This window comes from Pristiophorus japonicus, chromosome 26, assembly GCF_044704955.1.
Source record: "Pristiophorus japonicus isolate sPriJap1 chromosome 26, sPriJap1.hap1, whole genome shotgun sequence".
NCBI lineage: Eukaryota > Metazoa > Chordata > Chondrichthyes > Pristiophoridae > Pristiophorus > Pristiophorus japonicus.
This window is the reverse complement of record NC_092002.1, coordinates 19,741,850-19,760,192: the sequence shown is the minus strand read 5'-3', so window position 1 is coordinate 19,760,192 and position 18,343 is coordinate 19,741,850. Positions and strand designations below refer to the sequence as shown.

Sequence of the window (18,343 nt, the reverse complement as noted above, 5' to 3'; positions counted from 1 at the left end):
TACAAACCCTTTACCGTCTGGCGGGGACGCCCTTCTGAAATTGCCCCACGGGAGCAGACCCACCCCTGGCCGGTGCCGACAGCTTTTTCTGTCGGAGCATAGTGTGCAAAATTCCGGTGCGGCCGCCATTAAAGGGGAGGGCGTACTGTCGCGGACGCCATCTTATTTTTGTTTTGCCGTCCGACTGCCAGCGCCCTCTTCGGCCTCATGATGCATCAAAGCGCTTCACAGCCAATGAAGTACTTTTGACATGCAGTCACTGCTGTAATGTAAGAAACACGGCAACCAATTTGCGCACAGCAAGCTGCCACAGACAGCAACCTGACAATGACCCAGATCAGCTGTTTCAGTGATGCTGGCTGAGGGATAAATATTGACCCCAGGACACTGGGGAGAATTCCCCTGATCTTTGTCGAAATGTCGTGGGATCTTTTACGTCCACTCGAGCGCACGGACAGGGCCTCGGTTGAACGTTGCATCCGAAAATTGTGACTTGTGTACATTTATTATGGAAACTGCTCAGTACAGCGAGTGCCTCAAGCAGGTACGTCATACCCACACCTCTTTCACCTTGCAGGGAATCACAGCTATCGACCCATGTGAGGATGTGTGTCTCGTTACATTAGCGGGCGGGTGATTTGCAAAGAGAGCCACTTCTCTCTCCCCCGGCAGAGGCAGTAGTCGGACACTGCCGATTGCAAGCTTTGCTTTCCTTTCTTAAACAAAAAAATTACTCAGGCTACAAAATAAAAGCAACATTCGAAGGCGAAAGCAGGGCAGTGAAAAGACCCAAGACTGATCCCTAGTGGCAAAAGGGATGAATGACAAGGAACGACTTGGGTGGGGGGGGCATTTTAGCTTCCTCCACCCTGCTGAAACCAGGCAGGCAGTTAAAATTGAGCGGGTAAAATACTCACCCTTCTGTTATTAAATTGCCTGAATTTTCAGGTGCACAAGTCATGTGGGAGCCACTAGCATTAATGCAAATGGGGTCCTATTGATACCCAGAGACCTCAAGAGCTACAGGCAGGTGAGAAGACGGCTAGACATTTACAGGTAGGTTTATACTCTCCTTCATTGGGCCAGGAGAAAAGGAAAATCAGAGGGCTTCACCCACAGGGTAAATCTAACCCTCCCCTCCCCTCCCCTCCCCTGAGGGGGGTTTATTCCCACCTGTAATGCATTTGCTTCATGGGTTCTTTGCATAAGCATTCATAGTAACACATTGCTATTAAGAACTAGTTGGTTTATTAACAGCAAAGGTTTAACAATCACATCACAAAACGTATGAGATTATGAGGGGGCTTGATGAGGTGGATGCAGAAGGGATGCTTCCACTGATAGGGGAAGACTAGAAATAGGGGGCATAATCATAGGGGAAGACTAGAAATAGGGGGCATAATCGTAGAAGGGGACGCCCCTTTAAAACTGAGATGAGGAGAAATTTCTTCTCCGAGGGTTATAAATCTGTGGAATTCACTGCCTCAGAGAGCTGTGGAAGCTGGGACATTAAGAAACTGTATTTTTGTCTTAAATTTATTCAAACAATAAGGGGATAGGGGGTTATGGGGAGCAGGCAGGGAAGTGGAGCGGAGTCCATGATCAGATCAGCCATGATCGTATTGAATGGCAGAGCAGGCTCGAGGGGCCGTATGGCCTACTCCTATTTCTTATTAGCAGTTCATCCACTAGGCTCACAACTGAATACCTGATCATGGATCCCCTGAACCTAACTGGCTGGGGTTTTATTGAATCTTGTGAACATGACGTGACTGGCTAGTTGGCATGGTGTACAAGGTGTGAGATGTGAGTGTGAAGCTTGCAACAGTGGTAAGTGTGTGAGGGTGGTGTGAAGCTATGATTGTGAGGTACGAGTCTTGATTGCGAGAGATTGTTTGCAGGTGAGTGATGGGGGTGTGATGCATTCAGCAATGTACGAGGCTAGTGAGGCAGTTGGTGGAATATGGCATTTGAAGATGGTCATTCACCTTGACCACTTGCGTGAGGTCATTAAACTTCTTCCAGTACTGGATCCAGGTCCGAGGGGAAAAGACTGGTGGCACTGACTGTTTCAGCGATCTCCTCCCATTGCCTTTGACCAGTGTGGCTGGAAGACCACCTGAGGGGAGAGGACCTCTCTCCTCCTGTAGATCGCCTGCACCAAGGCCTCCAATGCTGCATCAGAGAACAAAAGTGCACTTTCTCTGTCCTGTTGAGACATTGCAAGTAGAGGTAGCAATCAGAATAGAGGTGCTTCTCCCCTAAAGTACCTTTCCATTAAGAAGTGCACACAGCCCATCACTCTGCAGGCACCCATTAAATAAAGTACAGGCTTCCCACAATATTGGGCCTCCTATTAGGAGCGCTGAGCTAACTAGCCTGGCGTGGCTGCTCCTGGCCCAGAGTTTAAAATACCCGTGTTGGGCTGTTAAGGAGGCCATTTTGGAATTTGAGAACAGAAACAGTGAATCAAAAATATTGATTTAAGTTAAAGTGCGAGAGGAGAGCAGGAGGATACAGATTCAAGATAGTAAATTTAGGACAAAGCAGGAAATTCTTCAGAGTGTGGGGTGAATACTGTAGAATATAGACATTCTATAAAAGATGTTTTCTGAAGGCCATTGTTTAATGATGATCTCGGCATACTTGCATCGTGTATAGGTAGTAGATTCTAAATTACGGAGTAACCCTACCATAGCTTTAAACATTGCAGCTCCCATGTGCTAGGATAGTGCAATTATTGTACTAAAAGGAGAGACCGGTAGGAGATAGGAGGCATTAGATCATTAGGTACTAGCTTTCAAAAAAAAGGAGAATCCGAAACTCCCAAGGTGTCTCTAGACTCACCGATAGTCAGTTTGGGTTCCGTCAGGACCACTTGGCTCCAGACCTCACCCAACCATGGACAAAATGAATTCCAGAGATGAGGGGAGAGTGACTGCCCTTAACAAGGCAACATTTGACCAAGTGTGGCATCAAGAAGCCCTAGTAAAACTGGTCAATGGGAATCAGGGGGAAAACTCTCCACTGGCTGGAGTCAGACCTAGCACAAAGGAAGATAGTTAGAGACCAATCATCACAGGCCCAGGACATCGCTGCAGGAGTTCCTCAGGGCAGTGTCCTAGGCCCAACCATCTTCAGCTGTTTCAACAATGACCTTCCCTCCATCATCAAAGGTCAGAAGTGGGGATGTTCACAGCAGTGTTCAGTTCCATTCGCAGCTCCTCAGCTAATGAAGCAGTACATGCCTGCATGCAGCAAGACCTAGACGATATCCAGGTTTGGGCTGATAAGTGGCAAGTAACATTCGCACCACACAATCTGCAGGATGAACTGCAGCAACTCCCAAACTCACAACCTCCACTAGCCAGAAGGACAAGGGCAGCAGGCGCATGGGACCAGCATCACATCCACGTTCCCCTCCAAGTCACACACCATCCAGATTGGGGCATATATTCACTGTTCCTTCACAGCCTCGAGGGAGTTGCAGGCTTTTGGCCTACAGAGCAACACTGTATGCAGCAATTCAAGGCAGTGGTCCACCAGAGAGCAACTTTGGCTTGGTAATGAGAGCCTTGCCAGTGACATGCACACCCCAAGAATGAAAAAGGAGTCAAACTCCTTCACCTCCTGACTCCCCAAAGCCTTTCCACCATCTACAAAAGGCACAAGTCAGGAGTGTGATGTAACACTCCACTTGCCTGGATGAGTGCAGCTCCACTACCACAAGAAGCTCGACACCTTCCAGGACAAAGCAGCCTGTTTTGATTGGCACCCCATCCACCATTCATTCCCTCCACCACCACCGGCGCACCGTGGCTGCATTGTGTACCATTATTTGGTAGTTTTCTCAGGCGTGCCGAAAACACACCTACAAGTTCTGGACGATAGGGATTCGATAGACAGATCAGACTCTGGGACACGTTTTTCGGGCTCAACCGTATTGTGTTTAATAAGATTACAACCACTCAAACAGTGCAACACAGTACAACCCTGGCTTAGTTACCACGGCTTAATTAAAAAACCCGCCCATAAAATAAGCTAACCCAGGACCCCTCCCAGCACTAAACACCTTGGGTTTGGTTAGGACTTATAATCACCCACTCACACAGCTAAGTGGTCTTGCAGGTGTGTCGATGGTAGGCAATATGCTCACCCTGATCGCCCATTGTCTTGCTTGCAGCTTCTTCCTGTACGCCTCACTCCTGAACTTACTTCCTCCTGTGCTGCAGCTTGTTACAAAGTGGCTCCTTAAATCCTCAAAACCCATCACCTTTTCTCCTGCAAATACTGACCGATGGATTGAGTCTGGTGATATGTCTGGACCCCGTGGCCTGGAGTCACTTGTAGCCTTTGAAATCTGTGAAAAACTATATTCCATTTTCTCGCTCCCAGACCTTGCATCTGAAGAGACAATGGATGCTGATTACTGGATGTCTGTTGTTTCCAGAGTTGATGGCCCACATCAGCAGGTAGTGGGTTTCGATCTCAAACCGATCTTGCTTAACTGGCTTATCTCCTGGAAGACAATGGCCCGGCCATTTCCTGCCTTGCACCAGTAATAATGCGAAGGCATAGCGTCTCTCAGTATAGTGTTCCCAGTAATCACTTTAGATGGTGATGACAATCAGCCTGGGTTCCCTTCCACCCAGCCGATCGGTGTGAAATGTTCGTTTGCATATGAACGCACTTTACTCCTACCCCCACAAGCTTGACAGTTCTTTCTTAGGGTTTTGGATTTAAGGATTTAAAGTATTGTTCATAAAATAGCCAGAAAGCTGGTGCTACACCATCTACAAGATGCACTGCAGCAACTCACCAAGGCTTCTTCAGCAGCACCTCCCAAACCAGTGACCTTCACCACCTCAAAGGTGAAGGGCAGCAGGCACATGGGGACACCACCTCCAAGTCTCACCATCCTGACTTGGAAATATAATCGGCCGTTCCTTCATCGTTGCCGGGTCAAAATCCTGGAACTCCCTCCCCAACAGCACTGTGGGAGCACCTTCATCACATGGACTGCAGCAGTTCAAGGTAGTGGCTCATCACCTTTGAGGGGCAATTAGGGATGGGCAATAAATGCCAGCAACGCTCACATCCCAGGAACAAATTAAAAAAAAAAAAAAAAAAAAGAGTCCTGCTGTATGTGTACATGGTGCAAAGGAAAATAGTGGCAGACATCAGCCAGAAGTTAAGCAAGAGGCCCTGGGAAGGCAGAGTCCTGCAAACACAAAAGATTTCAGTTGTACTGAAATTCTCTCTCGGGGCTCGAGCCAAAATAGTCCCTGGGCAGTTCCATCCCCCATTGTCAAACTCCCAGGTCAGAGGGCAATGGGCACCACCCAAACATCCAGACAGCTCTCAAAACTGATGCACTTCCTTTTATAAATTAAAAAAAAGAGAAAACTATTAAAGCAAACTATAAAAAGGACAGCTTTCTGGCTGTGACTGCCTCTGTCTCTGATCTCAGAATTAGTTTATTGTACTAGGAGGGGATATGCAATAGGCTCCCTTCCGTTACCAAAAATAAGTTTAATTAGGAGCTTACTCATCTGGCAACTACAAGCTTCTGTAACAAGGAACAGAGCAGCTCTGGCTGGAGATTCAATCCAGACCCTTCTAATTTCACCCCTTCACAGGCCGAGTCAATCATTGGTCACACTGTACATACAAGCTGTGCAGACAGGGATTTAAAGCCACCAGTTAGCACCCCTGTTCTCCAGCCTATATGCAGGCACACGTGTGTACACACACAGCGCTGCACTCTAGTCATACAGCACCCGTCATCCTTTCATTTAGTGTCAGCCGTGGCTCAGTGGGCAGCACTCACCTCAGGAAATCAGAAGGTTGTGGGTTCATAGTCCCATTCCAAGACACTGGAGCACACGGCTAGGCTAACATTCTTCAGCAGTGCTGAGGGAGTGCCGCACTGTCGGAGGTGCTGTCTTTCGGATGAGACGTTAAACCAAGGCGCCGTCTGCTCTCTGGTGGATGCAAAACATCCCACGGCCACGGTTTTGAAGAGCAGGGGAGTTTTCCCTGGTGCCCTGGCCAATATTTATCCCTCAAATCAACATCACAAAACAGAGTAGTCTGGACATCACATTGCTACATGTGGGAGCTTGCTTTGCACAATTGGCTACATTAGTACAGTGACCACACTTCAAAAGTACTTGCATTGGCTGTAAAGTGCTTTGGGACATCAAGGTCAAGAAAGGTGCTTTTTAAATACAAATCTTTCCCCACCCACCCCTCAATGACTAAGGGGAGTCATATTATGGTTAGACTTTAACCACGCGGCCAAGTAAAAGAGCAGCCCCATGACCCAGCGCAGCGTTCCTCGACCTGCATGAAAACACTATCGGCATCCGGTACGGTACAAGCAGGAGACCTAGCCACTGCAGGGAGCAACGTGAGCTCGTCCAGGAATGCAACAGTTGAGGGTGACTGGATGGATGTCATCGGAATCAGGCAGCACATTGGAGAGCAACCAGATCCACAGCTGGGTCAGGAGGAGCAGGGGAGGACCGATGGGCTGTGGCCCAGTATATAACAGCAGCAGGGTGGGGGGCCCCAGGAGATGGTGCAGCAGAGCAGGTCTCCAGTCGCCTTGGTTAACCCTCACCACTGGACCAAGACCTGGCTCTGTCAAGCCCGTGTGGTGGCTGGGGTGCAAAATCCACACAGGCATCTTCCACCCTTCAACATGTCGCTCACTGAAACACCTGTGAGATCATCCTCAACACAAGGGACTGCCCAATACTAAACTTTGACAATGTTGAAGAAATGGTTGGTTTTCAAATGCTTTAATTTTTTTTCCATTGATATACAAATTTCTTCAAATATTTTCCTGCAGCTCAGCCACAGGTTACACAGTGCCATCGAGTGAGGTAGTGTTTAATGCAGGAGGCCATTTAGTTCAGTCATCATGTCCTTTCACTTAAAGATTTTTCCCTGATTGAATGGTTTTCCTACGTGTCTGAATGTTCCTTCCATGGCAAAGTACTCATTAACCATTGTCCTGCATTCATCCATGTCCACATCCAACTTCTTCCAGGAATACGCCTCACAGACCACCCGCCAGTCTTCATTCAGCTGGAGGGAAACATGTACAATTTTAGAATAAGGATCGCCCATTTAAAACTGAGATGAGGAGGAATTTCTCAGAGGGTTGTAAATCTGTGGAATTCACTGCCTCAGAGCTATGGAAGCTGGGTCATTGAACAAATTTAAGACAGAGAGAGAGTTTCTTAAACGATAAGGGGTTATGGGAGCAGGCAGAGAAGTGGACCAGAGTCCTTGATCAGATCAGCCATGATCGTATTAAATTGGCGGAGCAGGCTCGAGGGGGCCTACTCCTGCTCCCATTTTCTTATGTACTTATGTACAATCAGAACTGGAGCAAGATGGCTTCAGAACAGCTAGTTAGGGAGCAAGAGCAGAGTTTGGACTGGACACTCCCCCCTCCCTCCATGGACAGAAACACAGGACTGCAGTTGGACCACCTGAAGGAGCAGACCTTCCTCTAGCGATGCACAAGGACCAATCATAGACCATGCTCATGTGCTGGAGAACTCAAGTGGCACAGGTACAGCCCCGAGAGCACATCAAGGCAGGTAGAGACAGGAAGCTGGGATTTAGTGGAGCTAGGATCAGATGTGGCTAACAAGGTAAATGATGACCAGTTGCAGAATGACAGCCAAAGATGGAGACTTTTCCTTTGGGTGTGTGTGGGGGGGGCGGAGAGAGAATGAGGAAGCTGCAACTTTCAAGATTTAAAAAAAGGGAAAGTCAAGTCCAGGAAAGGATGAACAGGCAGAGTTTCTGAAAAGGTTTTGATGGAGTGGATAGAGAGAGAATGTTTCCACTTGTGGGAAAGAGCATAACTAGAGGCCATCAATATAAGATAGTCAACAAGAAATCCAATAAGGAATTCAGGAGAAACTTCTTTACCCAGAGTGGTGAGAATGTGGAACTCGCTGCCACAGGGAGTGGTTGAGGCGAACAGTATCGATGCATTTAAGGGGAGGCTAGATAAGTATATGAGGGAGAAGGGAATAGAGGGTTATGCTGAGAGAGTTAGAGGAGGAAAGACAGGAGGAGGCTCGAGTGGAGCATAAACACCAGCATGGACTGGTTGGGCCGAATGGCCAGTTTCTGTGCCGTATATCCAATGTAATCCATTCAGGAAAATGCTCATTATGAAGGGGTCAAATCCAAAAGGGAACAGTACATTCGAGATTAGATGAGTGATTGAGACAAAAAGATGGATTGAGGGAGCTAGAACACAAACATAAATCAAATTGGCCAAGGTAGCCTGGAGGAAAAGTTCAGAGTGTATCCAGGATAGTTTCCTTGAACTATTGCAGAACCAACCAGGGAGCAAGCTATCTTAGATCTTTGTAATGACAGGATTAATAAATGATCCCCTAGTAAAGGATCCTCTAGGAAAGAGTGATCATAGCATGGTTAAATGTCAAATTCAGTTAGAGGGTGACAGTTAGATCGCAAACCAATGTCCTAAGCTTAAATAAAAAGGGACTACAAAAAAGGTATGAAGGCAGAGTTGGGAAAATAGATTAAAATGCAAGACTGTTGATGAGCAGTGAGTCATTTAAGGACGGTTCATAACAAAAATATATTCCAATGAGAAGGAAAGACTAAGGGATAACCATCCATGGCTAAGGAAATAAAAGGATGGTATCAAATTGAAAACAATGGCATACAAAGTGGGAGACCAGAGGATTGGGAAAACTTTTTTTTTTAAATAAGTTCTTTGGTTTTTAAAAAGATAGCTTATGAAAGTAAACTAGCAAGATAGAGTTTCTATAGAAAGTTCATAAGGAAAAAAAAAAAAAGTGTGGCAAAGTAAATGTTGATCCATTGGAGGATGAGACTGGGGAATTAATAATGGAGAACAGGGAAATGGCAGAGACTTTGAACAAATATTTTGTATTGGTCTTCACAGTAGAAGACACACAAAACATCTCAATAGTGGATAATTGGGGGGCTATAGGGAGGGAGGAACTTAATACAACTATCACTAAAACTAGTACTTGGTAAAATAATTGGACTAAAGACAGATAAATCCCCTGGACCGGAGGGTTTGCATCCTAGTGTCTTAAGTGGCTGTATTGGTTGTAATCTACCAAAATTTCCCTGGATTCTGGAGAGGTCCCAGATGATTGGAAAACAGCAAATGTAATGCAGACAGAAAGCAGAAAACTAGACTGTTTTGCCTAACATCTGTTGGGAGAATACTGGAGACCATTATTAAGGAAGCAGCAGCAGCAGGAGATTTGGAAAAGCATAATTTAGTCAAGCAGAGTCAGCATGGTTTTATGAAAGGGAAATCATGTTTGACAAATTTGCTAGAGTTCTTTTGAGGATGTAACAAGCAGGGTGGATATGGCAGGGGGGGGGTGGGAAACCAGTGAATGTGGTGTATTTGGATTTCCAGACAGTACTCAATAAAGGTGCCATTCAAGAGGTTACTGCACAAGAAAAAAGTTCATGGGGTCGGAGGCAATATATTAGTTAGCCAATCCTCTATCCATGCTAACAGAAAACAGTCAGGATAAACAGGTCATTTTCCAGTTGGCAAACTAACAAGTGGAGTGCCACAAGGATCAATGCTGGGGCCTCAACTATTTACAATCTATATTAATGACTTGGATGAAGGGACAGAGTGTAATGTAGCCAAGTTTGATGATAAAGATAGGTGGGAAAGCAAATTGTGAGGAGGACACAAAAAATCTGCAAAGGGATAGTGGCAAGTTAAGTGAGCAAAAATTTGGCAGATGGAATATAATGTGGGAAAGTGTGAGGTTATCCACTTTGGCAGAAAAAAAATAAAGCAAATTACAAAATGCAGCAAGTAATCAGGAAGGCAAATGGAATGTTGGCCTTTATTGCAAGGGGGATAGAGTATAAAAGCAGGGAAGTCCTGCTACAACTGTACAGGGTATTGGTGAGGCCACACCTAGAGTACTGCGTACAGTTTTGGTCTCCATTTGAGGTATATACTTGCATTGGAGGCAGTTCAGAGAAGGTTCACTAGGTTGATCCAGTTGATTCCAGAGATGAAGGAGTTGACATAAAGGTTGGGGCTGCACACATTGGAGTTCAGAAGAATGTGATCTTATTGAAACATACAAGATAATGAGGGGGGCTTGACAGGGTAGATGCAGAGAGTGTTATGTTCTTACAAGAAATAGGAGTCATTGGCCATTTGGCCCCCCAAGGCTGCACTGCCATTCAATAAGATCATGGCTGATCTGATCCTGGCCTCAATTCCACTTCCCTGCCCGCTCCCCATAACCCTTCACTCCTTGTTGCTCAAAAATCTGTCCATCTCCTCAAAATATATTGAATGACCCAACCCCCAAAGCTCTCTGGGGCAGGGAATTCCATAGATTCACAAACCCAGAACAAATTTCTCTTCATGTCAGCTTTAAATGGGTGAGCCAATTGATTGGACTAAATATGCTCCTTCTCTTGATGGCTTAATAAAAAAAATATAAAAAGGCACAGCCCCAGGGGAAACAAGCCTAACTATAAAAAGGAAACCAGTTTGATATTTACTGAAACAATGGGTCTCTGTTCAGCTGGAGCATTAGAATAAGCTGCAGTGCCTGAGGGCAGGGAGAAGAGAAGAGAAACATGCCAGCTATCCACTCTCCTATTTGACCAGGCGCCTATGAACATTAGGCTAGAGGTAGGTTTCCCACTCGATTGTGGGGACTTCAAGCTGCAAGTTTAGATAGATATAGAACTTCAGGAAGGAAGTGAAGGCCTTCGGGAGAGTGCAACAAAGATTTGAGAATGGTTCCAGGGATGAGGGACTTCAGTTACATGGATAGACTAGAGAAGCTGGGGGTTGTTCTTGAAGCAGAGAAGATTTGATAGAAGAGATGTTCAAAATCATGGGGTCTGGGGCACGAGAAAAAAGGAAAAAAAAAACACTTCCCATTGGTGGTAGGGTGGAGAACCAGAGGACACAGATTTAAGGCGATTGGCAAAAGAACCAAAGGTGACAAGCAATCACTATATGCAGCGAGTGGTTAGGATCTGGAGTGTGCTGCCAGAGGCAGACTCAATCGTGGCTTTCAAAGGGAGTTGGACAAGTACCTGAAAGAAAAACTTATAGGGCTACACTGGAGTGGGACTTGAAGTGCTCTTGCCGAGAGCCGGCACGGGCTCGATGGGCTGAAAGGCCTTCTGTGCCATAATCATTCTAGGCTTCCATGAACATGCAATCCTGCAAGGAGGGCATGAGGGGGAATCACTACCCCTCCCACAAGTCAACACCTTCAGGAGAAGATCTAAAATGAGTGAAACAACTCCTGTTCACACACTTCCCTCCCGTCACGTGCTGGACAAAGACCCACCCAAAACCGGTCAGGGCCTTACTTCACAGGGCAGCTGCTTCCCTCGCAGGATCCAAATCCCAGAGATTGAGCTCTCATCATCAGTCCCAAAGAGAATCACACTCGCAAAGCCGTGCTTCCGCAGGCCATCGAAACGCTGGAACATCCCTGCATTGGATTGGAAGATATTGGCAGGGTGAGAATAATTCCTCACAATGCATCACACTATCCTGGCAGCAGCAAATACTCAGCCCCTCCCAGTTTACCACCTAGATACAGAGTGTGGCACAGACATAGCGGAAAGGCAGACTCGTATTTATGTAGCACCCTCCACGACCACCGGATGTCCAAAAAGCACTTTACAGACAGACAATGTACTTTTTTTGTAGTCACTTGCAAAGTAGGAATGTGCACAGCAAGCTCCCTCAAACAGCAATCTGATACTGGCCAGATTATCTGTTTTAGTGATGTTGGCCAAGGGATAAATATTGGCCAGGACACCGGGGATAACTTCAAAATAGTGCCGCGGGATCTTTTAAGTGTACTTGAGGGGGCAGACGGGACCTCGGTTTAATGTCTCATCCTAAAGGTGGACCCCCTGGGGAGGACTGCACCAGAGTGCCATTTTTGGGTTCAAGTCTCTGGAGTGGGGCTTGAACCCACAACCTTCTGACTCGTGAGGGTGCTACCCACTGAGCCACAGCTGACACTTGGAAACAGTGGTTTCCACAGAGAGTGCAAAATTAAGTGTGGAAGCTGCATTACAGCAACCCTAGAAGCAAAATAGCCAGAGTCACAGGCATGGCCATTTGGATCAGACAGGATAGGTGTTATAGTTGGCAATAAAATCCCAAACATTAATGGATTGTGGTAGGTTCACACTGCATTCCATCCGGATAAAGACTGGAATTTTTTGTATGTGTTTACCGGATGTGGGTGTCGCCGGCATTTATTACCCATCCCCAATTGCCCTCAAGGTGGTGGTGAGCCACCTTCTTGAACCGCTGCAGTCCGTGTGGTGAAGTTGCACCCACAGTGCTGACTGTCGTATCGGTTTGGTCCAACCGAGTGGCCATTTCAGAGGGCAGTTAAGAGTCAACTGTGGGTCTGAAGTCACATAAGCCAGACCCAGGCAAGGGCGGCAGGTTTCCTTCCCGAAGGAGGACGTTAGTGAACCAGATGGGTTTGTGACACAATCCAGTAGCTACATGATCATTACGGAAACTAGCTTTTTACATCTCAGCTGCAGTGATGGGATTTGAACCCACGTCTCTGGATTACTGGTCCAGCAACATACCACTAGGCTACATGCCTGAAACCAGGGTGGAAGACAAGCTTAAAAACTCTTGCTAGTGAACAGAAAACCTGTAGCCAAATTTACAATCAGGTCATAAAACATCTTGTTCAGTTTACAGACCAGTTATTAGATTAGAGCTCATGAAGGCTAGGTGGAGCTCGTGGGGGTATTTGTACTCCATGTACCAAACGGACCAGCCCTCCTTGTCAAAGTGGTCCCAGAAATAGGGAAGTGCCACACAGTGGATGTCCTCATTGGAGTATCTCCATTTGAACTCATCCAGAACAAAGACACTGAAAAATAAAGAGTCGAAGATTTGCACGCTGTTAAATACATTTTAGCCTTGAACAACTAGACAGGACAGACGACAGACAGCCCATGCAACTTCATCCAGACGGAACTGGATTATACACTGGGAATTGGGTGGTTCAGCGAGTCAGTGACCTTTCACTTCTGGAACTTGGGTTATAGTCCAGGCACAGGCTCAAAATCCTCATGCAGTATCAGTTAAGGTTAAACCAGGTAACTATATTGCAACCCATCCAGTGATAGCTCGAGTTTAGAAATGTTAAAACTTTGCCCAAGTGAAATTAGTAAGGAGTGAGATGCATGTGGTAATTCGGTTATGTATAGAATGCCACAAAGCTGAGTACTGAGCGCTAAACAGTGACCTTAGTCTTCATAACTCCAGAGTGCCTAAACATGGCAGCCAACCTTTAACACTGGCCTTGCACATGTGTGCAGGTGACCATTAGGACTCCAATAGTTACACCTTCTAGTGGCAAGTATTACATACATAACAATAGCCTGCATGGATTTATCAAAGGTAAACTACGCTGGGGAAGTTATTTGAAGATGTGCTTGATTGACGAGGGATGCAATAGACAGAAACAGGAGCCAATTAGCTGGTCTGAGTCAAGTAAATCATGCATCTTAATCCATTTAACCACCTCTGTTCCATAACCCTCACCCAACAAAAAGTTTCCAATCTCAGTTCTGAAATTTGACCCCCAGCCTCAACAGCTTTGAGTGTTCCAGATTCCCACGACCCAAGTGCTTCTTGATCTCACCCGAGCAGCCTGGCTCTAATTTTAAGGTTATATCCCCTTCCTGCCCCTCCCACCACCCCAGAGGAAATAGTTGCTCTCCATCTACCCAATCAATTCCCTTAATCGTCAATTAGATCATCCCTTAAAAATCTTCTATACCTCAAGGGAATAAAAGCCCAGTCTATGCAATTTGTCCTTGTAATTTAATCTTGGTATCACTCGTGAATCTGCACTGCAGCCCCTCCCAAGGCGGATATCTCCTGGAGGTGCTGTGCCCAGAACTGAGCACAGTTACTCTAAAATAGGATCTAACTCGAGCTTTAGACAACTAATATAACTTCCACTCGGAGAAAGGCCAACATTCCATTAGCCTTATTAATTCTGGACCTTGTCCACTACTTTTTTGCGATTTCTGTACATGGACACAAATCTCTCTGCTCCTTCACAGTTCCTCACTCAGTTAGAAAATACTCATCTCTTTGTTTGGTCCAACACTGAACTCCATCTGATAGATTATGTGAGATGGGAAAAAACTGTCCCTTTGCAACTTTCTACTCCCTCTACTTACTGTGCCACCTAACATGGCATCATTAAACTTGGATATATGGCTATTCTTTCAGCCAAATAATGTTTAAATATAGCGATGTGTCGAGGCCCCAGTACAGAGCCCTCGAGGACATCACGTGTCATGTCCCACCAATTCAAGTTCAGATGGTGTCTATATGGAAGGAGGCAGTAGATGTAATGTGTAGATTTTCAGAAGGCACTTAGTAAGATATCTGGTTACAAATTCAGGCTGTGGTACAAGGAAATACAAGAGTATCAATAGAAAGTTGGTTGATGGTCAAAGAGTTAGGGTTAATGGGCATTGGAGATTGGGGGGGGGGGGGGGGGGGAAAAAGAGAAAGTAGTCTTGGCAGTGGTGTACCACAGGAAACCACAATTTGCTACCAACACAAAAGTAGGGTGCTCATGCATTACTTCCTCTTTCAAAATATCTACCAGGCTGACAGTGGGTCTACCCTCCTTAAAACAACCTGCTGCACTGAATTAAACAGTAGTTTCCCATTTGGGTGGTACTTTCTTTTGGAGGGGGTTGAATGTGGTATAGCAGGAAGTACAAGGGAAGAGGTTCAAATACATTTGTACAAGTAAATTAGCTGGACTAGAGTTCTGAGCACACTTATAGAAAGGGCTTTAAAAAAAAAAGGCACAAAAGATTGGAGAATGTAGATTCATCAGGATGGAATGAACTATTATGGCTAGAAGAGATTGGGATGATTTCCATTTGAACATAGAAGGCCAAGAGCAGATTAAATAAGAGTTTATGAAAAAGGTTTTGATAAGGTGCAACATGAAAGATGATCTCTGGTTGGCAGTCAATGACAATGTGTCTTCAACTCAGATTAGGAGAGAAGGTATTTTATGCAACCGAGAGAGCAACAGGGCAGAAAAAGTGTCTCAAGATTAGATTAAATTTCAAGCAAAAAAAGAAAACTCAGTAGGACTGTAGTTTTGGATTGCTCTGGCAGACACAATGGTTACGTTCCATGCAGATGGTGCTATGGACCAGTGACACAGCTTTAATGTTAGTGACACTGGCCGTTGATAATTAGCAATTTGAAAGGTTGTGGTATGTTGAGAGCCGATCACAAGACCGACACTGGACAGAGACATGTAGTTCCAGCTCGCTATGCAAATTAGAAAGTACAGGATACAGATCCTAAAGCTATGGTTATAAATATTCATGTTTAGTGTAGTGTACACACTGGTGAGTATGCTCACAGGTTTGTAGAGCTGTTGAGTTGGGAGTGGCTTAGCCAGTCACATGATGTTCACAAGACTCAATAAAACCCCGGCCAGTTGGGTTCAGGGGATCCACAATGAGGCAGGTGGAATGAACCGGTAATGTGTAGTGTGATTGTTAAACTATTAAGAACTAGTTGGTTTATTAACAATGTGTTGCTGTGAATTCTTAAGCAAAGAACCCATGAAGCAAAGAGATTACTTATAGGAAAAAAAAAAGTGACCAAACAGAACCTAGTACAAATGGAAAACGCTTGGTAGGACACGTGGATTTACCTTTTTGGCAAGTGAGCAAAGGGATCTTTGGCTTTTAACTGGTCGGCAGTGGGGTCCAAATCATCAGCACACTCTCTGGAAGCCCCCATAGTGTCCTCTGTAACCAGTTTACATTCTTGGGTTGCATCCACTGTCCATCTTGGAGTTGTCCAGTCTCCTTTGGGAGCATCGACCACGCTCACTGATCCACACTGCAGAGATGCAGCAACGATGCAGATTTCCTCTTTCGAAGTTTCTAACAGGCCCACACCTACAGTAGTGGGGCTATCCTCCAAAGTATCTACTGCACTGGTAACTTTTGGTTTACATGCCAGATTCTCAGAAGAATCTAATTTGCCCAGTGCAACCGCTCTGGCCTCCATCAATGATTCCACCATGCAAGGTTCACCCACAGCCTCCTCTCTAGCTAGACCATCGTCAGATGTGCCCATTGTGGCCACTTCTTCAGATGGTGCATCGGCTTTAGAAGCATCCACTGCCTTCAGGTCAACAGAACTGTCCTTCTCAGAAGCACCTAGCCCCTGGACCTCAGCCATGGATGCCTCTTCAACTCCTTGACATTCAGGCACATCAAGCCGGCTTACTTCTCCTGGTCCCTCTTCAGTAGCTGCTGGCTTGCAGACGTCAGCCACAGACCCCTCTTTCAAGTCATCTACCAAACTCACTTCAAGCTGATTTGGTCGATCCTCCCCCAAAGAGGACGCTACACTGACTGCAGATGTACCTTGCTCTGTACAACCATCCGCTGTGGATGCAAGCTCATTAAATGCTTCAACTGGCTTGGTCTCTTCAGAAACTTGGATGCCATCTACAGCCTCCTCCTCAGCCTCTCCATGTTCTTTGGATGCACCGGTTATGCAGACAGCCTCTTCAGAAAGATCAATCAATAGGTTAGCTATAGCCTCATCTTTAGTCCCTACAGCCTCTATGAATAGATGGATTCGGTTGCTTTCATTTGTGGTTCGATCCTCTCTAGAATGAGCTACAGATCCCACTTCATTTGTTCTATCCTCCATTGCACACACTACGGAGAGTTCCTCCTGTGATGCATCGATCAAACTCTCAATTTTGGCTGGTCGATCCTGCCGAGAAAGATCTACAACACCAACATCACCGGCAGCTCCACCAGCTGGTCCACCCTCGGCAGAAGATGCTACCAAGTGGACCTTCACTGCAGCCGTATCGTTACACAGTCCCGTAATTACTGGACCAACCTCTTCTTCGCATCCATTATCTTTGGGTGTGGCCACCAAGCAGGTCTCAATTCCAGCAGCTTCTCTGGCGACATCTTGCTCAGCTCGTGACTCTGATGGTTCCCTGGCTGTTTAGAAATAAATGCAGCTTGAATCTCTTCGCTGTAGAAAGTTACACCATTGCCCCCTCCCCCCAACCATGGTTATAAATGTCATGTATTCAATCAGCATTGTAACCCATGTATAATCTGACCCAAGTTGTACACAGAACAATGACCACTAGGTGGTGAACTTGTGGGAGACACTCCTAACCTGGACACTCGGGTATAAAGGGGAAGCTCCACCCACTTCCATCACTGGAGTGCTAAGGAATAAAGGACAGGTCACAGGCTGACCTTCTCTCAAGCATGGGCCTCGTGTGCATTTATATACTGTATAGTAAGGACATATCAATAAATATTCATGTTTTGTAGTGTAATGTATGCATTGGAGTATGCTCACAGGTTTGTAGAGCTGTTGAGTTGAGTGGCTACATCCAAAGTACCACATTGCCTGTAAAGTGCTTCCCTACTGAACCCAATGCCCTAATTTACCACAGAGCCACTGACCCAAAGCTAATCAGCTGCAGACAGCAAATTGTAACAATTAATCTGCTGGATTGAGAACCAGAGTCAAACCCCAATTTAAAAAATGTTGAACGAACATTTTAGCTAGTTTATGCACAAAAATAAGCCAACTTCTAAGCAAGTTCAACCAAGGCTCCACTGTAAAAGACTTGCATTTATATAGCACCTTTCATGGCCACCTCAGCACTTTACAGCCAATGCAATACTTTGAGTGTAATCACTTAATATAGGAAATGCGGCAGCCAATTTGCACACAGCAGGCTCCCACAAACAATGTGATAATGACCAGATAAATCGGTTTATGTTATGTTGATTGAGGGATTAACATTGGCCCCGGGACACCATTCGAAATAATGCCATGGGATCTTTTACGTCCCACCCGAGGAGGAAGACAGGGCCTCGGTTTAACGTCTCATCCGACAGTGCAGCACTCCCTCAGCACTGCACTGAAGAGTGAACCTGGATTTATGTGCTCAGGTCCCTGGAGTGGGACTTGAACCCATGACCTTCTGACTGAGGGGAGGGTGCTGCCCACTGAGCCACGGCCAACACTAGGACAAGATTCAATGCTTCTCTATCATTTGGTCTTTCAAAAGCCTCGCAGAGTCTGAAAGGAATGCAGCTATAACTAACTTGGGCACAAGATATTTATTTAATCTTAAAATCAAAATGCTTGCGGGGGCTTTCTCCAGTACAAGAGGTCTCCAATTTACTTAATAGCCAAGCA

At 45.9% G+C, this 18,343-nt stretch overlaps 2 protein-coding genes across 7 annotated transcripts in view; both read right to left on the bottom strand.

The window, feature by feature from the left end:
- LOC139239048 (neuroblast differentiation-associated protein AHNAK-like) overlaps nt 1–4,918 on the bottom strand; it is a 139,486-nt gene extending 134,568 nt beyond the window's left edge. The window contains exon 1 of the mRNA XM_070867553.1: nt 4,820–4,918. Coding sequence (XP_070723654.1) covers nt 4,820–4,918 — 99 coding nt within the window. The remainder of the gene's footprint in view (nt 1–4,819) is intronic.
- A 1,872-nt stretch (nt 4,919–6,790) lies between these two features.
- Nucleotides 6,791–18,343, bottom strand: part of LOC139239233 (elongation factor 1-gamma-like) — a 49,634-nt gene continuing 38,081 nt past the window's right edge. For 5 of the 6 annotated variants that reach the window (XM_070867919.1, XM_070867920.1, XM_070867921.1 and 2 more), the window contains 4 exons: nt 15,798–17,118; nt 12,787–12,959; nt 11,413–11,537; nt 6,791–7,095 (listed from right to left, as the gene is read on the bottom strand). In XM_070867919.1, the coding sequence (XP_070724020.1) occupies nt 6,937–7,095; nt 11,413–11,537; nt 12,787–12,959; nt 15,798–17,118 (1,778 nt within the window). In that variant the 3' untranslated portion in view covers nt 6,791–6,936. The remainder of the gene's footprint in view (nt 7,096–11,412; nt 11,538–12,786; nt 12,960–15,797; nt 17,119–18,343) is intronic. The other variant, XR_011588622.1, reaches the window with a different exon arrangement.